At 41.3% G+C, this 22,061-nt stretch overlaps 1 protein-coding gene across 1 annotated transcript in view; it reads left to right on the forward strand.

Annotated features, from left to right (window-relative positions):
* The window catches only part of NAA15 (N-alpha-acetyltransferase 15, NatA auxiliary subunit), a 54,733-nt gene that overhangs the window by 14,871 nt on the left and 17,801 nt on the right, over window positions 1–22,061 (forward strand). The window contains exons 2-13 of the mRNA XM_066632418.1: window positions 115–199; window positions 3,020–3,124; window positions 3,575–3,732; window positions 6,557–6,691; window positions 7,170–7,323; window positions 12,516–12,635; window positions 13,382–13,477; window positions 14,347–14,453; window positions 16,022–16,094; window positions 19,226–19,395; window positions 20,722–20,874; window positions 21,887–22,015. Coding sequence (XP_066488515.1) covers window positions 115–199; window positions 3,020–3,124; window positions 3,575–3,732; window positions 6,557–6,691; window positions 7,170–7,323; window positions 12,516–12,635; window positions 13,382–13,477; window positions 14,347–14,453; window positions 16,022–16,094; window positions 19,226–19,395; window positions 20,722–20,874; window positions 21,887–22,015 — 1,485 coding nt within the window. The remainder of the gene's footprint in view (window positions 1–114; window positions 200–3,019; window positions 3,125–3,574; window positions 3,733–6,556; window positions 6,692–7,169; window positions 7,324–12,515; window positions 12,636–13,381; window positions 13,478–14,346; window positions 14,454–16,021; window positions 16,095–19,225; window positions 19,396–20,721; window positions 20,875–21,886; window positions 22,016–22,061) is intronic.

The following is a 22,061-nucleotide window of genomic DNA, read 5'->3' on the forward strand; positions in this document are numbered from 1 at the left end:
GATCACATACATAATCTGCAAGTTTCTCCTGATCTTTAATTGCATATCTTTATTAGTGGTATTTGTTATAATTTTGAGATGTTAACAAAGTTTGATATGTTGGTTTTCTTACAGAGATGCTATGAACATAAACAGTACAGAAATGGTCTGAAATTTTGCAAACAAATCCTTTCCAATCCAAAGTTTGCAGAACATGGAGGTGAGTCTTCAAATGTGTACGTAAAAAGTGTAGAACATATACTTAAGGTCTAAAATTGACTTGTATTTGTAGTTTGTCCGATTTTGCAGGTGTAGGTTGGGTAACAAAAGGCCAATTTAAGTGGAGTAAAAACATTAAAATTTCACCTCAAGATGCTTAGTCTCATTTTCAATTTTGATGAGTCTACAAGAATAGATAACTCTACCATTGAAGGCCAAGGTAACATGTAATTCTGCATTCAGCAGAAAGAAGTGAAACACTTCTTGGATTTCTAACCTTCTAGGAGACTGAAGATGCAATCCTGGCTTGCCCTTGAGTCACTTGCGCCGGCTTGGGAGTGTTGCAAATGCGCCGTAAGACATACCTGTGACAACTCAGGTGGAGGTTGAACCAGTGCACAGATGTGCACTGGCTCAGTGAGGCCGAATCCAGGCCCCACGCCACCTGGACCCAGTAAGGGAGCACTGCCCAAGGGCAGCTGGCATGCGGTTTTTTTGGAGGTTGGGGGGAAGGTGTGATGGGGGCATTTCAGGGTGGGGAGAGCTGGCAGCGGCCAGGACATTGGGTGGGACGACCTGGGGAGGAGTATGGGACCAGGATCCAGCCCTTAGGCTGAATCCCTCCATCCCTGGCCTGGGCAACCTTACACAGGGCACTTGGATTTGTGTCAGCAATTGCGCTAGCGTAAATCCAAGTATCCCCGTAGGGCTGCTGTTTTCAAACTCTCCAGTATTTTTAAATTCGCAGTAAGTCCTTGCAGGGGTAGTGGGGAGGTAGCAGGGGCGGGGGGAAGGCAGCGACGCAATCCCCAGGATCGTGTCGCTCAGGGCTGCAGGGACTAGAGTGCACTCATCAGCCCCTGCAGCAGCTGTCCTTGGGTGCAGGGAGCCCTGTGTAAGCGTCTGCAGGGCTCCCCAGGTCAGCAGAAGTGAAAGTGGAACGATCCCGCTCCCCCTTGCAAAACCGGTAGTGGAACGCGAGCGCCCCACTTTTACTTCTGACGACCTGGGGAGCCCTGCATACATTTCGCAGGGCTCCCTGCACCCCAGGACAGCTGCTGCAGGGACTGGTGAGTGCATCCCAGTCCCTGCAGCCCCCTGAGCGACACGATCCTGGGGATCACATCCCTGCCTCCTTGCTGCCCCCTTAAGGGGGCAGAGGCCAGGGCCTTCAGGCTGGGGCATTGCAGCGCCCCAGTCTGAAAACCTCTGCCATGGGGGTAAAGCCTTACTCTGAGTTGTGCCAGTCATCCTGCCTGTTCCAGCACAGGTTAGGATTGTGCTGTGAAGGTTATACAAGATTTGACGTGATAGATGCATGTCTTCAAATGCAAATTGGTGGTAAATATCTAAATGTGGGTTAGATCATAGGACATAGAAAGCGCTGTATACTGAATTATATCACTGGTCAGTCTAGCACTAGTGTATTGTCTACAGCAGCCATTTTCAACCACTGTTGCCAAGGCACACTGGTGTTCCACGAATAGTCTTCAGGTGTGCCACAGAAGTTTGAGGGATGGTCATATCTTAGTAGAGCCAATGGGGATATGAGCCCCTCACCAGCAGCATGGTGTGCCTTGTCAATTTTAAAAAAACTGATAGTGTGCCTTGACAATTTTAATGCCTTGTCAGTGTGCCACAATATGAAAAAGGTTGAAAATAGCTGGTCTACAGTGATGTTATTCTTACTGTATTTTCTGTGGGGAGATAATTTTTTAGTTCTTAGATGGTCCACCACATGTTGTTTTATAAGGAACATATATGTAGTTCAGTTGGCTACCCTTTTAATCTGTTGCAAGTATATACCTGTACTGTTATGAAATTATTTCTCTGAAGAGAAATTAAGGGCATTTGCTTACATAAATTAAAGAAGGATTTCTATAAAACATAGCCCTGCTTTGAAATGTAATATAATGTAACTTAAAATTCAGAATAAAACTTGACTATATAGTCAGGTTGCATCTTACATGAAGCTTAGGTTTTGGTGTCAGCACATAAGGGAGAAATTGCATATAGTCAAAACTGTCTTGAATCCAAAAAATACATATGGTCTCTTTAAAAACTAAAGCTGCACTGCATGAGATATGTGGGAACTGAGGAAACAGCAGGTTTATTCTCCCATCTCACGTTCACTCCAGGGCATACACTGGGTGAGTGGAATGGTCGGCAGAATCGCCTGCGCAACTGTTACTCTTTTTTTTTATTGCCAAGCATATATACTTTAACTTTATCTGCCAATGCCTGTATGACGTAACCTGACTATACTAATTTTAACTATTTATAACTAAATGTAATAATCTGTAATCAGTTTCTCTCGATCAGTGGTTCTCAAACTGTGGATCTGGGACCCACCAGTGGGTCGTGACCCAATTTTTGTTATGTCACGAAACTGACAGGGCAGATTAGGCTATGTACATCAAGGGTTAAAAAGGCCTCTACTTGGGGGACAGAGCACTGCTGCCCAATCACCATTATAGCCTTACCCTTGGCATTTATAAATCAGGAGCAGCCTGTAAGGGTCTCTAAAAAGTTGGAGAACCACTGCTCTAGGTTATCTCCTTCATTCAGTTAGTCATAATTAAGTACAATTGATTTCATTGGTACTTAGGCTTCAATTCACGTACATACTTATCCAGCAGTCGGTCCCGCTGAACGCAGTGGGCTTACTTCTGAGTAGATCTGCATAGGATTGTTAGTCATGACTACCTGAATGTAGGATAGCTTCTTATTTTAGTAGTAACTATTTTTTTTAACGATTTCAGGTTTTCTAGTTTATGTTTGTAGTTTGATAACTTGATGATTATTCAATTTCTTTTTTTAGAAACCCTGGCCATGAAAGGACTAACATTAAATTGCTTAGGTAAAAAAGAGGAGGCATATGAACTCGTGCGGAGGGGCTTACGAAATGACTTAAAAAGCCATGTCTGTATCCTTTCAAAATTCTGCATTTCGTTTCTAAAAGAAGCAAATGGTTTAAAACGGCTGTCTTGTAGAATATACACTGTAGAACTCAAACATTTTTGTTTAATTCTGAAAGGAATTTTGGTGAAACGTTTGAAGTGGTGTTACATACTTGGCAGTCGCTACTAGAACAACTGCCCTGATAATGATCATCAGTTTTAGGCAGTAGTGCATCTGTCATCATTCTGAAGATGGAAGCCTTATCTTTATCATTGCATACCAAATTCAGATGGGTGCTTAATCCTGTGCGAATGTAGAATTATGCTTATTCATATGGTATACTTGGTACAAGCTTCTAGACAAAAACATTGCTATAGTCTGTCTCTTAACAGAATAGTTTGAATGACCTTTCATAGTTGCTATAAGGTTGCTGTATAGCTGCTGTGACTGTGAGGCCCTTAACTAAAGTTTCCAGGTTGGCATGTCTACGGTCTTCTTCAGAGGTCAGACAAGAAATATGATGAAGCCATCAAATGTTACCGAAATGCACTGAAATGGGATAAGGACAATCTCCAAATCTTGAGAGACCTCTCTTTGCTACAAATTCAAATGAGGGATCTAGAAGGTTACAGGGTGAGTTGAGAACATACCTTGAAACAGTGCTTTACAAGTGCAGTAACTAGTTTTCATAGCAAAACTTATGAGGAAGAACAGAATCTTTTGCCTTTCTTCTTTGTCTTAATAGTCTTCATTGGTACAAAATTTTTTCAGAAATGATGCTGTTTTGAGTACCTAAAACGTTGCATGTTTAAAGTATACAATGCTATTTCCAGATTATCAAATAAAATGGTAGTAGTTCAGCCCAAAGAAATGTGTGGTTTTTCTGTGATACAACACCTCCCATCCCAAATTAATAATAACTTTCCTGCCTTGTTTATGATCTAAAATGATTTTATCATAATCTTTTAAAGATTATTAATGTCACTGACAGACTTGTTACCTTGATGTGCATTGCTGGTTGATAGTTCTTGTCAGTGATGTTCCTTGAGCTTGGAATGTTAATACTTAGCAACTTCACTAAATATTTTGCTCTAGCTTTATTCTTTTGGTCACCACTTGTCATCCTAGAATATTTTTATGTTCAATTAGGTTGCAAGTCTCTGGGGCAACTGAGTTAAGGAGCAACTTTTCCTGTAAAGGATGACATCTACTGCCTAAGCTACTAGAGCAGTTGAACTTGATTGTTAAAGAAGCAGTAGCAGTGAGAGCTGTCTGGTTAGGGGGAGGCATAGGAGGAACCGGCGCCAGAGAAAGAGGGAACATTATGGAAGGAACCCAACACTGGTGGAGGGGGGGTGTTACTCCTCTTCCTTCATTGGGTCCTCTAGGTATGAACATGTGTCTCTTCCCTCCCTCTCTGTGCGAGTGTCAGAAAAAGGGGATAGGAAGAGAGCTTGTATTAAAGCACATGTTTGCTCTGAAGTAAGCCTGTTGAATTCATTGGGACTCACTCCCTGGCAAGTGTGTGTAGGATTGTAGCCCTAGAGCTGTGTAGAGCCAACAACCAAACATTCTTGATATAACTTCTTTATTCTGCCTTTTGACCTTTTTGATAATTTATACAATTCAGTGATGACATGTGAGATTTTTTTGACCAGTGTTAAAACATAAAACTCTGAAAGCTGAAAAAATGGTCTAGCTCTTAAATTATTGGGCTGGCTCCTTAATCTAAAGGAAATTTACTAGTCCCTGCTCTTGTGCAAGCACACAGTTGTTTGTATGTGTAACATATGTACATTATTAATTTCATAGTATTAATCAAGATTATCCTTTAGACCGGGGTGCCAAACTTGTTTCACGCAGTGGTCCAAATAGCATTCAGGGCCAGAAGTGACATTATTAAGCCGGTGATGATGAGCAATAAGCCAATTTTTCTCACTTAGGAACTCATTATCTGCACATGTCAAAAGAGAACATACAAACCTTGGTCATATTTTCAAGATATGGGAGAGCCCAATTATCTAGTGGGCTACCATTTCAGCATTGCATCTTCTGCAAAGGCGTCACTTCACAGCTCACCAGCTGAGAGGTAATTGGGCTCTCCCAGCACCTTGGCAACTTCTCCCTTCCTCACCCCACTTGGGCTGCCTCTTCTTCTGTGTTGTTCCTTGCCTTTAGAGGCCTCCTTCCATCTCTCCTCCCCAGTGCCTTGATAGAAATGGTGCTGCTGAAAGGGCAGCACTGGGAGAGCCCAGTTTTCATTCAGGCTGCCCTTTTCAGCAGTGACACTCAGCAGAAGCAGTGCTGCTGAAAGGGTGGCCATCATGATAATTGGGTTCTCCCACTACTGCCCTTTCAGCAGTGCCACTTCTGCTATTGTGTCACTTTGCAGCTGATAGTGGTGCAGAGAGAGCCCAGTTCTCATGAGAGCCAGATAAAGAGTTTCTGGGGGCCGTATCCAGCCTGCGGGACTTAGGTTTGACACCCATGCTTTAGAACAGCAGGTGCCAAACCCCAGCCCTCAGGCTGGATCTGGTACCTGTTGCAATCCTTCCCCCGGGTGAATGGAGCTTACTGTTTCGCCCAGGGGCCTTTCCATTCTGTGGCTGATTGCCCCTGACCTTCACAGTGGCCAGCCACACATGCCCGGAAATCTGGATGCAAAGGCTGCTCAGGTAACATACTCCAGAAGTGGGTGGTTGCCATGAAGATTGAAGGCAATGTGCGGCAGAATGGAGAAGCCCGTGGGTGGAACAGTAAGCTCCGTCTGTGTCAAGGATTCCTTTACCGGCGGCACACAGTGGTCTCCACTTTGGAGATCACTGCTTTAGACCTTAGTTGATTGTATAAAGATTCTGTATAAATTGCCAGTTCTTGGTTTTTGACATCCTGACACTTCTTTAAAAAGGAACCCAGTACAGTTCCAACCTATTTATACACGGATTTTTTATACGCGGATTTGACTGAACACGAATGGCCCCTGCAAATGAGAAGGAATGTGCTGATCCCTGGAGAAGGGGAAAAATGCATCCCTTTAAAATCAGTTCTAAAAACTGAACAGGCATTCAACAACAGCCTCCTTAATGAGAGAGAGAGGGAGAGGGCAGCAGGCTAACAATCCATCAATCCTTCTCTCTCCTTCGGACCCCTCCCTTCCCCCAGCACGTAAAAGAAATGATCATTTTGCATTGGTGAAGGTTGGGGCTGAGTGAAGTGCTGATGGATTGTCTTAATGACCTTAGAGTCAAAAGGTCAGCAAGGCTGTTTTTCAATCACTGGAGCAAAGAAACTTGATTTGCTATAGTTCTGATTTGCTATAGTTCTGATTTGTTTTATGGAACCCACGTGAATAATTAGTCTCAACCTGTAATCAGTTTTCTGATGAAATTTGTGGTTTGTTGCTTCAGTAATGAATCCATGAGAATTTGAAAACTTATGTTTTATAACTGTCATGCAGGAAACTAGGTATCAGTTACTCCAACTTCGACCTGCTCAGCGAGCTTCGTGGATTGGCTATGCTATAGCTTATCATCTGTTGGAAGACTATGAAATGGCAGCAAAGATTTTGGAAGAGTTTAGGAAGACTCAACAGGTATCAAGACAACTTTTTACTAGAAGTGAAACATTAAATATGGTATCCTGATTTAGAAATTATGTGTGTGGCCATGTACATCCAGCTACATATCAAAATTGTTCTGTTTGTTCGATTGTGCTATCTGCTTTTACTATGATAATGTACATCTTAAGGAAGGAGGATGCATTGGTTGAGCACTTCTCCCTCCAAGTATCACAACTGTCAGAGGAGACAGTGCTAGCCATGTGTTTGGCAGATGCATGTGTGAACCTGATTCAACAAGAGGTACTGCCTGTTCAGATCTAGGAACTGTGTATTGTTAACTTTATTGCATTAGCACACCTTGACACAAATGGATCACATCTGGCAATCAATACATTCCAAACTACTTCTGTGTTCAGAATGCTATTGCTGAACTGGGACTTTTTTATGTTTTAAGCTGCATTAAGCTGATGGTAAAAGAATGAACACTTCATTTTATTTCTTGCCTGTGCAGACATCTCCTGATAAAGTAGACTATGAGTATAGTGAGCTCCTCTTGTATCAGAATCAAGTTCTCCGGGAAGCAGGACTGTATAAAGAAGCTTTAGATCATCTGAGCACCTATGAAAAGCAAATCTGTGACAAATTAGCTGTTGAAGAAACTAAAGGTAACTAATTCTTCAGGATGCTTTTGTTCCCAAACCTGTCTGCAGTGATGGGTCTTGCACTGTATTGTAAATTCTGATAGTTGCTGACTGATTTGCGTCCCCTGGGGGCTGGGGATAAGATTAGGCCCTCAGTTTGGCTGTACTTGTTGTAAGAGGTGACTAAACAGCCAGCCACTGCTCATCTGAGAGAAGGAAAACTCTGATCCCAAACTTCCACTGCCTTGTAGCTATATCCAGTTATGGAAAAGACTTCAGGAGTCAACCTTGAGGCAAAATCCGGAGTCCCTGAGGCAGTTCATGGCTGAACACAGTCACGTTCTGGCAACTCCTGCGGCGCTGCTGGAACCAACTGTATTGGCTTCTGCCTTTCCATTGGACCATTTCAGCGACGTGGAGAGGGGGGATTTGCTGTGGGTAACAGTCTATCCTCCATATCTGCTTTACCCAGGCTTCGCGCACTGGAGAGGACACTGTTCCAGAACCACTTTTCAGAGCACTATACCATAGTCTTCTAAGACTGAAGGATGCTAATGACTGATTGCATAGTTAATTGGTTGAAGTAGAATGTATTTTTCTGCATGTTATGTTGCTAATTGACAAGTTCCAATAAATTTGTTTGCCTTCTTGCCCTGTGGCCAGGGAGAGTAATTTTCTAGTGAGTAAACAATTTTTTTCACTTGTGCTGGAAGGAAGTTGTGGAAAACCAGAACTAGATTTTGGGGGGAAAGGGGCTTGGGTTCTTCTGCAAACTCCTAGCTAGAGGAAAAATGAAGTCGCCTCTCCTTTTCTTCATAGACAATTTGCGTTGGGAAAGGAGAAGGGCTTCTGTTCCTTGGTAGGACAGAGCCTTTTTTGTTTTGGGGTGTGTGTCTCCACATCAGGCTTCTGTATCATTTGAGTACCAGTGCTCTCCAGAGGCATACCTGGCAGGGGTCCAGGGTGGCAAAGGAGCAGTGGCAGCATTCTGGGCCCCCGTCAGCTTCCATTCGCTTTTTATCGCATTTGATTTCAATCTGCGACTTTCTGGCAGCATAATTTAGCTCTTTGCTGTCTTCGCCATCAGTCATCCATCAGCTCAGTCATCCACATTAACTGCCACCCACCTTCACGTGACTTGCTACTGCTCTCTTCCTACTGCTTCCATGTTGATTGCCTTGAGCGCCTGTGCCTATTGCTTCAACTCAGGGGAATCTTGGTTGAAACAGTGCAGGTGCAGGGAATCAGGGGCTGCCTAACTCCCTGCTGGTCATACTCTGAAAGCTTCCGAATCTCTGAGGCTTTCCAAGTCCTGTCAGCAGAGAGCCAGCAGCTCTTGATTCCCTGTGCTTGCACTGTTGCTTGTTTGGTTGAGTTGTTGAGCCTTAGGTGGGGGAGTGAGAAAAAGTTCAGGAGTAAACGATGCTCTGTTGGAGGAGGACTTCCCTCATACACAAGCCTAGATCAATGTCACAACAAAGAAAAGGGACTCAATGCCATCCTAGATCAATGTCACAACAAAGAAAAGGGACTAAATGCCATCCTCCAATCTCTTCACCATCAAAGCTATAGATTGCTCTGGCAAAGCAACCTTGTATGTCAGATGAGCATGAAGGCTTAGGTATAGAATTCCTTTATTGCTTGTTGTGGAAAATAAATAGCTGTGTTCATGGTCAGTTAGCGTCTGGAGTGTCCCCTGCGCCTTTCAATCTTCTCAAGATCTCCCATGATTTCTGAGTGTTCAGGGACTGATTGTTGTGGACAGATCACCCACTGACATGGAGAATTAGAACTAAAAACGACTATATCAGTTCACTTCTTGACGTAGATCCATAACATGTTCAATTGCCAGTGTTTTGTTGAGGTTTGGAACTACTGCAGCTTTAACAGCTGTATCTCAAGGAAAATTGGTGGTACTTTTCCCCATTGCTGTAACAACAGAGTTATTACTGTCATACATCTGTTAAAGTCACTGGAACCCTGCCAGAAAGAAAGTTGACACCCCAATATCACATGGAAATCAGTTATCAATTTCTTGGGAGCTGAATCAACCAGCACAGTCCAAGAGGAATCTAGCTTGCTGCTCACAGATTCATCCTGGAGAAATTTTATAGATTACCAGCGATAGTGCTGTGATGTAAATCAGCAGTGTAGTGGTGGGCAGTGGCCTGGACTGCCAACCTGCTACATCTGACAGCAGTAGAATGATGTCTTCTGCTCTGCCTGTGCACTTGCATGCCAGTGTTCCCCATATCTCCCCATCCCCCCCTCCCGGCCGGTGCTCTCTCCCCCTTGGCTGGTTCCTTACATTTGATGGTGGCTGTCACCACCACTTCTTGCTCCTCATTCCTTTTGAAAAGGTAGGGGATGTGACCCATGAGAGAGCAGTGAACTAGAGTTGGCGATATTCTAGCTCACCTCTGTAGTGTCTACTGCTCTCTCATTTCCTTCTTCCCTCGTGACTTCTCATTCCAAAGTGTCAGGAGCAAAAGAAGGCGCTGTGGTTCAGTCAGTAGCCATTAGCCAAAGAAAGAGCCAGGGTTGATGGGCAGCTGACCATTAAGGATTACTCCTAAAGGAGTACAAACCTCAGTTTTCAGACAATGTGCTACCCTGTTTGCCACCTTATGCTATAAAACATGCTTATTTGGTACTTTCACATACAGAATAGTAATAGAGTGTGATAGGAGAACTACTTGAAAGAAATAAGTCAAAAGATGAAGATAAAAGTAAGGTGGATGTCAAGTGCTCTTCTGGTTTTGATGAGCGGCTTGAAAATGATACTATATTTCTCTTACATTAAGTAAAGGTAGTAGTAATTGTAAAACAAAATAATTGTTTTCAAGAGAGTCATAGAAATCTTTAAGGGGAGGAGTACAGAGACCACACGTAAATTAGCAGTTAATCTGATTTATTAAACTTAGCACGGCAATTGATATATTTGATCAAAATTGTAACTGATCGAATTGATTCAATACAATTTTAATATACTGTATTTTAGAAGTGCAGCAATAGATAAAGTTGGTTAAATGTTTTTAATTTTTTCTAAAGTGGCAATAGTAAGCTTTGCTTCCTTATAATTAGACATAGCATCAAACTAGCAAATACCATCATATTCCAGATTTAGCAATTTATCTATTATTGCTCACACACTCCCATGCACATAAGTTAAGTGGCCAATGTAAGGACTGCCAGTGCACTGCGATTTAGATTCTTGTTGCTGGTGATGGACTTCTCTGGTGTAATGAAGGTTGTCTCTAATTTCTGTTGTCTTTGTGCAGTGTTTTCCCTAGGGCTGTTGGTTTTTACTTCTAGCTTGTATCAGCATAGTGAGGTGGTTATGGATAATGACACAGATGTTTACATTTCTGGAAAGTCCTGTCTAGGTCAGACTGACAGTGGCACCTTGCCAGTCCATCCCCACTCATTGTGGCACGATGGTTGTCATCCTCCTTCTTAGACAGAGTTCTTGAATAACAATATCAGTGGGGCCATATAACCATTATTCTTTTATATCATGGCAAAAGTCCAGTGTGGTTTTTCTTTCCGCAAAATCCTAGTTCATTTTCCATACTACTTTCTCTCTGTCTTTGCCCGTAAAGCTAAATGCAATTGAAACAAAAATCTACTCAATTCATTCAAACAGGACAATGATTATGGCATAGCATACATGACAATTATAAATGCTTAGTATAGACAAGCATATTTTTCAGTTGTGACAGGGTGATCAACTTTTCTGCGATATTGGGCCTGAGTATCCACAGGGGATCCATTTCTGGATCCCCCGCAGTTACTGAAACCTGCAGCTAATGAAATCTGTGTGCTGTAGTCCTATAGGGCCTTTGAACATGACTGCAACCTAATTCTGATCACAACTGGGACCCTTTCTGAGGCCCATAGAGGCAGCTTGTGAGTGAGTGAATGAGTTAAATCCATATTTAAATTGTGGGTGAGTCAAATCCGCAGGTCCCGAATCTGCAAATTAGGAGGTTGGACCTGTATTCATTCTTCCTAATAGAAGCATTCCCTTTATAGCCACACAATGTTCATTCCAGAAAGAAAATTGTATAAATTCTTAAACACTATGCCTGAAATTTGAAGCTTACTAACTTGCTGAATGCAACAGTGAACAATCTTGGATAGTCAGGCAGCCAAATCCTATCCCCCAATCATCCATAGCATGCAGCTCTTCTGATGGTTAGAACTAGCACCTTGAACTGGGACCAGAAGCAAATGGACAACCAGTGTAGCTGTTGAAGCAATGGTCCAGCTGAGTCATAATGTCTGGACCTTGTCACCACTTGAGCCACAGCATTCTAAACTAAATCTCCAAATTGTTTGAGGGTAGCCGCACACAGAGTGCATTTCAGGCTTGAGGTTACTAAAGCATGGGTCACCATAACCAGGTCCAAACGGCTCAAGTATGGTCTTAGTTGGCACACCAGCCTAAGCTGGGTGAATGCACTTCTAGCAACTGATGTTACCTGGTTTTCCAGAGAGAGCTGAGAGTGCAGGAGAACTGTTCTTGTAAAGGGAGTGCAACCCCTTACAGAGTTGGTAGATAATTCAGTACTTGCACTGAAGTTTTCTTGACCAGGAGAACCTCTGTCTTTTCAGGATTTAGTTTCAGCTTATTGGCTTTCATCCAGTCCCTAATGGCATCCAGACAGCACGCCCCAGACTTCCGCTGCTCTTCTTTAAATAATAACTTTGCTGCTGTTTGGATGTTAGGAGTGGCCATATGCCAGATACCAGCTGCACTATTACAAGTTCATAGCAAAATTCCTGAATGCTAACAGGAGAACATGGTGAAGGAAATACTATAGCAAATTTTGACAGCAGATATTTTTGGACAAGGTAGACAATATGTGCACATAATCTTAGTAGGATATAAATATTCTTGGCTTTTTATTAAGAGGCAACTGATTTATCTCACATGGGCATATTGGGCTGTGGTAGAATTTTTTCCCCCTTTGGTTTCTTGCGTAGCTTGATACAAGTAAATCTTATGGTTGTGTTAGGACCAAATTTTGGTATAAGGAGCTCTATGCAGGCTGCTTCGAGTCCTGCCTTGACTCTGGAAAAAATAGGATATAAATGCAAAGCTGCTCTGTTTTGAGGGTTTGCTTCATGTTGGGTTAGATTAGAATATACATTTGTTTTATGTAATATTTATTAAACATCTCACAGTTGATTTAATTCTGCATTTTTAACAGGAGAACTTCTGTTACAACTCTGTAGGCTGGAAGAAGCAGCTGAGATATATAGAGGATTGCAAGAAAGAAATCCTGAAAACTGGGCTTATTACAAAGGCTTAGAAAAGGCACTTAAACCAGGTAACGATATAGCTTGGACTAAGTAAGATAGGTGTGAAATGTTAAGGCATTGATCCAATGCTTTCCTCAGAATATGCCCCACAGTGGGACTTACTTCAGAGTAAATACTTGTAAGATTGTGATGCATGTCCTATGGGAATTCTAATGTATCTTGGTTAGAACAAATTGAAATTTGCCATGTTCACCGAATCCCAGCCTGTTCTAAACCATGTAAAGAACCTTCAGGATCTTAGGGTAGAATCAAAATAAAACCATAGTTCCACATGATATCTGAATCAGGAGGATCTCAGACTCTTGTACAAATGACATGCAAACAAAGATCTGGATTCCTCCACTTCTATGATTCCTCCACTTCTGTTGTTATTTATACCTGAGCGTGTGCTAAACTAGTTTGTACGTGGAAACCTTCTCAATGAAATCCAGTTTAAAAAAATAATGCATGCAATGCCAAGCCAGACAAAGCTAGCAAGTGAGACTTGATTTTTTCAAACAGGTGTTCATGCTGCAGAGGAGGCTGCTCTTGAAATTTAGGGGAAAGGGTAAACCTAGGTTTCCAAAGTAGTTTTGGTTTTACATGACAAATAGCTGTTAAACATGTGACTCTACTGCCCCTGTGCTTAAGCACTTTGGAGCACTGAAAGACATCATCTGAAATGCACACGTGTTAATTTGAAACCACATTAACAAGTATTTTTGTTACTCCAAATAAATCTTGGTTTGCAATTAACTTGATATTGTTCTCTTAGCTAACATGTTAGAGCGGTTCAAGATCTATGAAGAAGCCTGGACTAAATACCCCAGGGGACTGGTTCCAAGAAGACTGCCTTTAAACTTCCTGTCTGGTGAGCTTTTTTTGTGGGGGGGGGGGGGTCTGAGTAGAATTAGTTACATTAGAATCTTCTTTCATGAGTCGTCTTCTCATCAGTCAGTTGGCAATGACTTCCACATTTTATCTTCTGTGTTCTAGCTGTGAACATAAAGTACTAGAGACAGTTCATTTGTTAGCAGACTATTTTCTGCTTATTTCTGATGCTATGATACACTCATTACCATGGTAGAAGGTGTACTGCTAATAGAAGGCAAAGTAGAAATCCAAACTTGATTACAATGATTTGGCACCATCAAGTATGTGTACCTCTTCCCTCCACCCAGCCCCTCAAATAGTAGAGGTTCATACTCTTTCCAACTCTGGTCATCATGTGAAAATGTGGATTTTTGAAAGTTTTTTTCAAAATTTAAAATTGCTCTGCAGATGTTCTCCGTATTAAAAGCAAAGAAATAACCTAAAGTCCAAACAATAAATGACTTGAATCACATCACTGGCACCAACAGGCTTAGTTTTTCTTGTGTAAATAGCATACATGAAGGAAGGGGATCCAGATCAGGAACATAGTGTAGCAGGGTTTTATGCCTATTCCACCTGGATTATGCCCCTGTCCTTTGCGTGTACTGCTTACCTTGGAGATAAAGCCCCCATTGGAGTCAATGGAAGCTTTCATTTCAGGGCAAATGACACTCATGGGGAGATGACATTCAACTGGAACTGCAGCAGGGGTTAGATTTACATTTACAATTCAGATTGCATGCCACCCTCCCCCCATGCACACATGTACAATTTATGTTGGAAAAAATCAGCATGCCAGGGCCAATGCTTAAAGTCATGTATAGTTTGACTTTAATGTTACTAAATTCATACCCGTTTCTTTTCAAGGTGATAAATTTAAGGAATGTTTGGACAAATTTCTGAGGATGAATTTCAGCAAAGGTTGTCCACCAGTCTTTAATACATTGAGATCATTATACAAAGATAAAGAAAAGGTAATTCTAGCATTCTGCTTTGCTTAATAGTTGTGCACAAGCCTAAACCCTCCAAATATTTAGCATGTGTAATTTTGTTTTCATACTAGAACATGGATCCCAGAAAACATCTATTGATTTACAGGAATTGTGTGTATGCGTTTACTGGGGATGAAGAAGATAGTGGGTGGGGCAAGAACAAATGCTGCAATCGAGGAGGTCGAGATGATTGATTGAAGAATCCTTGTCTTTGATCCTGTTGTTCAGGTGCTAGCAGGGATAGAATTTTTTCCCCACAAGAATCCTCTATGCTTGCATATTCCATGCTCTAGTAAAGAAATGTATTATCTGGAACATAGGAACCTGCTGCTTGACTGAGCCCCTGTATCAAATTCCTTATATGCAGGAAAGTAGAATTTTAATGTAAAATAGGACTCTCTGCTGCTGCAACAAACATTTGACATTTGTGAAAGACTTAGGGTCCAATCCTATCCAATTTTCCAGTGTCGGTGCTGCTGTGCCAGTGGGGTGTGCACTGCATCCTGTAGTAGGGAGGCAGTCACAGAGGCCTCCTCAAGGTATGGGAACATTTGTTCCCTTACCTTGGGGCTGCATTGTGGCTGCACTGGTGCTAGAAAGTTGGATAGGATTGGGCCCTTAGTTTCACAAAACCATATTTGTTTGCAAGATCCCTTAGATTACATGTTGAACTCCTGTTCTGTCAGGTCTCACTTTGAGCACTGTCACTTGATATGTTGTTAAGACACTTGACTGTCCATATCCTGAAACCCCATGTTAAGCTTAAGCTATTGATTGCATCCAGCACGTACTGTCTAGAACAGTGGTTCCCAAACTTTTTATCACTGGGTCCCACTTTTTAAAACAACACTCTATGACTCACCTAGGTTTATCAGACTTTTAAATAAAGGACACCTAGAAAGAGATAATTTTTATTTATTTATAAGTAATAACCAGAAAAAGACCCTCAAACATTTATCTCCCAATATTTGTACATGCTTCTAAACTTCAGGTGCTCAGTTCTTTGCAGGGCAATTAGCAGCTATCTTGCAAACTGCAGAAGCTGAGCTCTTTGCAGGGTAATTAGTGGCTAAAGTATCTGATTTTTGAATAGCCTTGGGGCTTGAGGCAGTTATCTGATCTTTCCATCACACTTTGGCTACTCACCAAAAATCAGGTTGCAACCCACCACTGGGTCCCAACCCACAGTTTGGGAACCACTGGTCTAGAATTTAGATCAGTAACTGGAGACCCCAGGGTTAGATTTGACTCTGGAAGAGTACCTATTGGATTCCCAGCGTCGGACCGTAGGCAGGAGAAGTGTAGGTGGGGATAGTGGCTATGACAGTGAGATTTTTTGGAGCCCATTTTGTGGGTTGTTCAGGTGCAGCCTAGCCCATTGTCCACCAAAAAGGGGCAGAGTGGCATGGTTGACCAGGGAACTAGATATTTATTTTACTTCTAATTACATGTGTTCTCATGATTTAGAATTTTGTGGAGGCACAATGATCCTGTAGTCTGTGTTCTCCTAAAGTTTTGGTAGATGCTTTATAATTGTCTTATAATTATAGGTGGCAATCATAGAAGAACTGGTGGTAGGGTATGAAACGTCTTTGAAAAACTGCAGATTATTTAATCCAAATGGTGAGTTTTACAACACTAATATTCAGCAAGTATATCATTATTAATATTGCTAGTAATATACTTATCAGGATGATAGATGGGTAAGAAGGGGGTGGACAGTAGGCTCTCTCTGGAATATCTGGCGTGGCTTCCCTCCTGTGACCCTCTCATTCCCATTCCTATACTGTATCCATAGGCCATTAGAAAGTAACATAGAGTTCACTTGATTAGAAACAATGAATTTATTGAGTGAGATTGAAAACGCTGGTATCAAATATTAAAAGAAACAGAATACAATTATATATGATAGAAGCAGAAGTATTACTGTTGAATATATCAATGCAATTTCTCCTAGGAAAATCGAGGGATTTGTGGCAGGTGGGATATGTTACCTGTTCTTAAAGCTAGAGAGTAATTCAGCTCCAAGGGAGGAAGAAATTGGTTAAAGTGATACTTTAATATATTGATGGTGCCTCAGTATCTGCAGGGAGGAGGGTACGTTCCCCCACCCCCATGGATACTGAAACCTGCAGATAATGAAATCCATGGATCTTGGCCCCTGTAGCCCTCCAGTTGCGACCAGATCTCTGCTCCTTTTAGAGGGCTACAGGTCTGATCCAGGCTCAGTGCAGGTTGGGGGAACCACGTTGAGTCAAATCTGTCAATGATTTGCTGACCTTCCAGCTTACACCTACTCATGTTCTCCCACTCTTGGGGCAAAGGGAGTTCCCTTTTATAGAGGGAGAAGGAGGGGATCAAAATCTACAATCAAACTGAATAATGACCTGCAATTAAAACATTATTAATTGAAAAGAAATCTCTTCCTTAACTTACCCCATCTCTAATCTAAGGATGCATCAAAAATATATCATAAATCATACTTGAGAAAGGGAATTGCCACTTACTTGAAAGAGGCTCCCAGTTTTTTCTAGTTCTTATTGAGTATCAGGTGATGAACTTTCTCTTATAGGGCGTAACTATCAGCTATACTCCAATTACTCAGATTTTAGATGATGCAAACTTCATAATTGGAACCTGGCTGTTTTTGGCAGGACATAGTGTTTTTAAGGGCCACAAGAGTGCCAGTACTCAAAGAGCACAGGGTCTGCTTTCTCCAGACTCTTGATTCTCCAAATCCCTCGTCTCTTAAAATAGAAAACTGAGCTTTCTTTCTAACGTACATCATGTTTCCCAGGGGACCTTACAAGGAACCAATTCAGGGATTTCAGTAATCTGTCTGGGCTTTACATCTGCATGGGGTCAGGTATGAGGAACCAAACCTATCCTACTTTTATAGTGTAGAAGTACTGTGTTGCTTATATGTGCACACATACAGTGTCCCTTCTCCAAGCTGCTGCTGCAGTGCAAAGGAGCTGGGTTGTTCTCAATTTATGGTGTCAGTTGTGGGCTAGAACACTCTACCAACTCACTAACATTAAAACATGCTTGAAACTATGCTTTGTGAAATGGCTGTGTAGTGGGAGGGTACAGCTCACTAGCCACTTTATATTTTATATGCAATACTCTTAGAAAAAAGAGTGTATACATAAAATGAAGTAATTGTTAACAATCATAATATATCAGCTGTAAGTTTCCTGTGTTCAGCTAGATGCTATTTTCTTATCACTGAGGCAATGGCTTGGCTCAGACATAAGCAAACCATGGTTTTGTGTTAGCTAAACCATTGCTTTTGCTGTGACCCTGCTCACAAAGCAGGGTTTGAAACCATGATTTAGAGTTAATTTATTAACCATAATGCTTAAAGTTGATCTATTAACCACAATTCATGCTAATGTGTGCCTCATAGACCATTGGTAAACCACAGTTAGGGCCTGTGGAGGAAGAAGATGTGTATAGGAAGCAGGTGCATTGCTTAGCAGTTAGCAACAGTCTTCCTACCCCTTGCTTCCTCCTCTTTTCTCTCCCAAGCTTCATGTGGGGGGATTTGATAGGTCTCTTTTGCCACTACCAAAGCAGAAAAAAGCCAGGGAGAGAGAGGCCATCGTGGAAACTTGCTCACTGACATTTAAAGGAGTTCCCAAAATCCAGGGATTCCCCACTTATACAAAGTCAAACAGTAATGAGAACTGGACAGTCTGCGGAAGCATGGCTAACCTGCTCCTTAATAAATGGAGGCTAGACATGTAATCAGTAAAAATGAGTTTATTAAAGGTCTGAATAAACAAGGGAAAATACAAGAAATGGGAGTCAAAGCATCAAAAAAGAATGACACAGATCAAAGAAAAAGCAGGCAAATAAAACAGTTTGGCAAAGTTGGCACGATCTTAGAAAGGCAGGCAAGCAATAAAAATAAAATTATTGAATGTATGTTGCTAGATATTTTCTTGCCCATGGCTACTTTACATGGTTAAAGACAAAGAGGAATGGGGTCCAGTCGCTACATCTCTGAGCAACTTTCACTAATACACAGAGATGGCACATCAGAGGCAGACTAGAGGCAACCAACAGAAAACATCTCCATGTGTGTTCCTTAAAAAAAAAAATCCTTAGTTTGTTGATATCATCGGGTCATCCAATTAAGATAGCATGGACCATTTGGACAATTCATCCTATTGCTTTGCTTAACTAGGTGGGCTTGGCAACCTGGATGGGCACTTATCAGCAGGAGATTAACCAGCATCTTTTGTTTCTGGGGAACTTCAGGCATAAAGACATGGAATCCACATCAGATTTTTCTGGAATGTCATGTGGTGCTTCTGTAATGATGCTGAAGTAATAAGGGCAGAGATATTGCAGGCAGATGTCTTAGCCTCTATTTGGATGCTGAGACATCAGAGGTCACTGGGGGCTTAGAATGGTTGAAAAAATCCAATTTTTACCACAGGGCCATTGCTCCACATCATGAAGAGATAGGAACTTTCATAACTTCAAGGAGTGGAGTTTTCTCATATGGGGATTAAAAGTATTCAAGGCATTCTACACCATGGTTTGTTACATGCCTGGAAACTCAAACCATGATGTTGAAACTAGAGCTTCATATTCCCTCTGAACTTGGTTTATGTGTATAAAAAGTTCTTGCCTGTTTAAGAGAGTCAGGAATAGTTGTTTGGACAGCAGTAGCAAATCATCTTGGAACACCACTAGTTTCCTTCTTGCACAATTTACTATCAAATAAATATTTCTTCCAATAGATGATGGTAAAGAAGAACCTCCAACAACTTTACTATGGGTCCAGTATTACTTGGCACAGCATTATGACAAAATTGGTCAACCATCTATAGCTCTGGAATATATAAATGCTGCAATAGAAAGTACACCCACCTTAATAGAACTGTTCCTTGTGAAGGCTAAAATCTATAAGGTAATTCTTTTTGTTACTGTAATGAACTAGTACCATAAAACTATCCCTCTTAGCTGTTCCAGCTCATCGTATCTCAAGAATCGAGAGATTCTTGGTTGATAGCCCGGGCTGTGTGTGTTTTCCATGTACCTGCAGTGCATGTTTGTTGGAAGTATCCAAGACTATTTCAGAATTTAATGTCCTCGTATACTTAAAATTTTAAAATGTGCAATCTCTGCTGCTTCTCCTACTATCACTAATAATGCTAGCTCTAAAGTCATTGTGATTTTAGAGAAAAACTTGGAAATGTGTCCACAAGTTATGGCGAAGGTTGCAAATATAAGGGAGATTACTGCCATTGGTTATAGAGTGGAGGTCATTACCTTATACTGCATGTCTTCTGTGGTTTCTCTGCTCTATTAGCCAACTGTTACTCATCTCCTTGGACCTTTACCATTCCTTCAGATACCTGTTCTGCACCTTTGGCAAAATTCTTGGAACCATAACCAATATTCCCTCTTGTTTCGTTTGGGGACTATGCAAAGTCCTATAGAGGGCTGCTGGCATCCAGAGTACTCAGTGTTGATATCAGTGGAGCGCTGAGAAAGAAAGCATGGTCATAAAGCTTTGGGCAGAGCACGGGGCTTCAGACTCCAGCTGCATGGCAGTGCAACTTACAGGGAAGGCTAACCATAACTGACTAATAAACCCTTCCCAGTCAAACCAACTTGGCAGCTAAGAAGCAAAATTAAACATAACAGTAAAATAGAATCAAAATTTAATAGAGAAGCAACAATGGATATAGAGCACAAGAAAGTTAGCATACAAAAAAAGGATGGCAAAAATCCAGATAATATTCCAATCAAAAGAATTCAGAATTGGTCCACTTTGCATCTCAGCGCCAGTAGGGAGGGAGCTTAGCAAGCATTTTAGGGATAGAGTTCTGAAGTTGGGTGCCACTACCCAGAAGGCCCTTTCCTGCATACTTGCCAGTCACACCTGCTGAAACATCCTGGTCCCATATTGTTCAAGACTTTACAAGTAATAACCAGTAATTTGAATTGAGCTTGGAAATCAACCAGAAACCGAGGGAGAGTGTACAAGATTGCATGTGCCAAAAAAAAAAAAAAGAGTCAAAACTCTGTTGTATTTTTTACAAGCAGAAGTCTCTAAATTTTTCAAAAGCAGCATTTGGATTTTATGTTGGGAATTTTTATAATCATTGTTAAGGTGGAGGACTGAGCATTGTCATTTGTATCTTCCTTAGCTTAACTTTACATTTATAACTTGCATCAAGGAGTAGAATAAGGCATGTTGAAATGATTGAGCTTATTTTTGTTTTTCAAGCATGCTGGAAACATAAAAGAGGCTGCAAGATGGATGGATGAGGCTCAAGCTCTGGACACAGCAGACAGGTTTATAAATTCCAAATGTGCAAAATACATGTTGAAAGCCAACTTGATCAAAGAAGCAGAAGAAATGTGTTCTAAGTTTACAAGGGTTAGTTCAGCTTACTATAGTTTACTTTAAAAACTGTAATCAGAGTCTCAGCCATTGGTTTTGAAAGCATTGTATGTTGTTGAGTTACTGATAATCTTTCAAGGGTTTCTTGGGTGTCAAAATATGACAGCTATTTCTCTGTGATTCTTCTGTGCAGTGTAATTATTATTATTGTTATTGTTGTTGTTATTATTACTATTATTAACGGTATTTATATACCGCTTTTCAACTAAAAGTTCACAAAGCGGTTTACAGAGAAAAATCAAATAACTAAATGGCTCCTGTCCCAAGGGCTCACAATCTAAAAAAATGCAAATGAATACCAGCAGACAGCCACTAGAACAGACAGTGCTGGGGTAAGGTGGGCCAGTTACTCTCCCCCTGCTAAAAAAAGGAGCACCCACTTGAAAAAGTGCCTCTTACCCAATTAGCAGGGGTAATTCAGTGACCACAAGCATTTCAGTTGTCAGGCTGCAATTCTATACATTCTTGCCTTGGAGTAATTCCCATTTCTGGGAGTGGGACTAACTGCTGTGCAAGTGTGCTTAAGATTGCACAGATCTTACACACATCTCTTATAAAGCTTAAATATCTTCTTGATCTCTTGTATTTGGACACAAGTACATGTAAGATAAGCATGGTTTAGCAGTAGAACCAATTACCAAGGGAGTTGGTAGATGCTCCCTCACTGGAGAACTTCAAGAGACAGGCACCTGCTAGAGATGCTGTAGAAGAATTTCCTCCTACAGATAAGGGGGTGAACTAGATAACCTTGTGTGACCAAGCACTCTATGATTCTGTGTGTTGTCTCATGAGAGTTTCATACTGCAAAACTTTACTGACAAATAGCCTCAGCTGTTAACACTGCCCTTTGTCTTGCTTGAAGACTGGATTCATGTTTACTGAAAAAACAAATCGAAATGTCACTTCTAATTAAATTATTTTTATATTAGAAACTGAATATATGTAGTAATTTACAGAGCTTTGAAATATTCTAAAATTTCATTTCTAGGAAGGAACATCAGCAGTGGAAAACTTGAATGAAATGCAGTGCATGTGGTTCCAGACAGAATGTGCCCAGGCTTATAAAACAATGAATAAATTCGGAGAAGCACTTAAAAAATGCCACGAAATTGAGAGAGTAAGTACCTAATGAAATCAATACTTTCTGGATGTCCATTCTCAAG

This window comes from Tiliqua scincoides, chromosome 6 (assembly GCF_035046505.1).
Source record: "Tiliqua scincoides isolate rTilSci1 chromosome 6, rTilSci1.hap2, whole genome shotgun sequence".
Classification (NCBI taxonomy): domain Eukaryota; kingdom Metazoa; phylum Chordata; class Lepidosauria; order Squamata; family Scincidae; genus Tiliqua; species Tiliqua scincoides.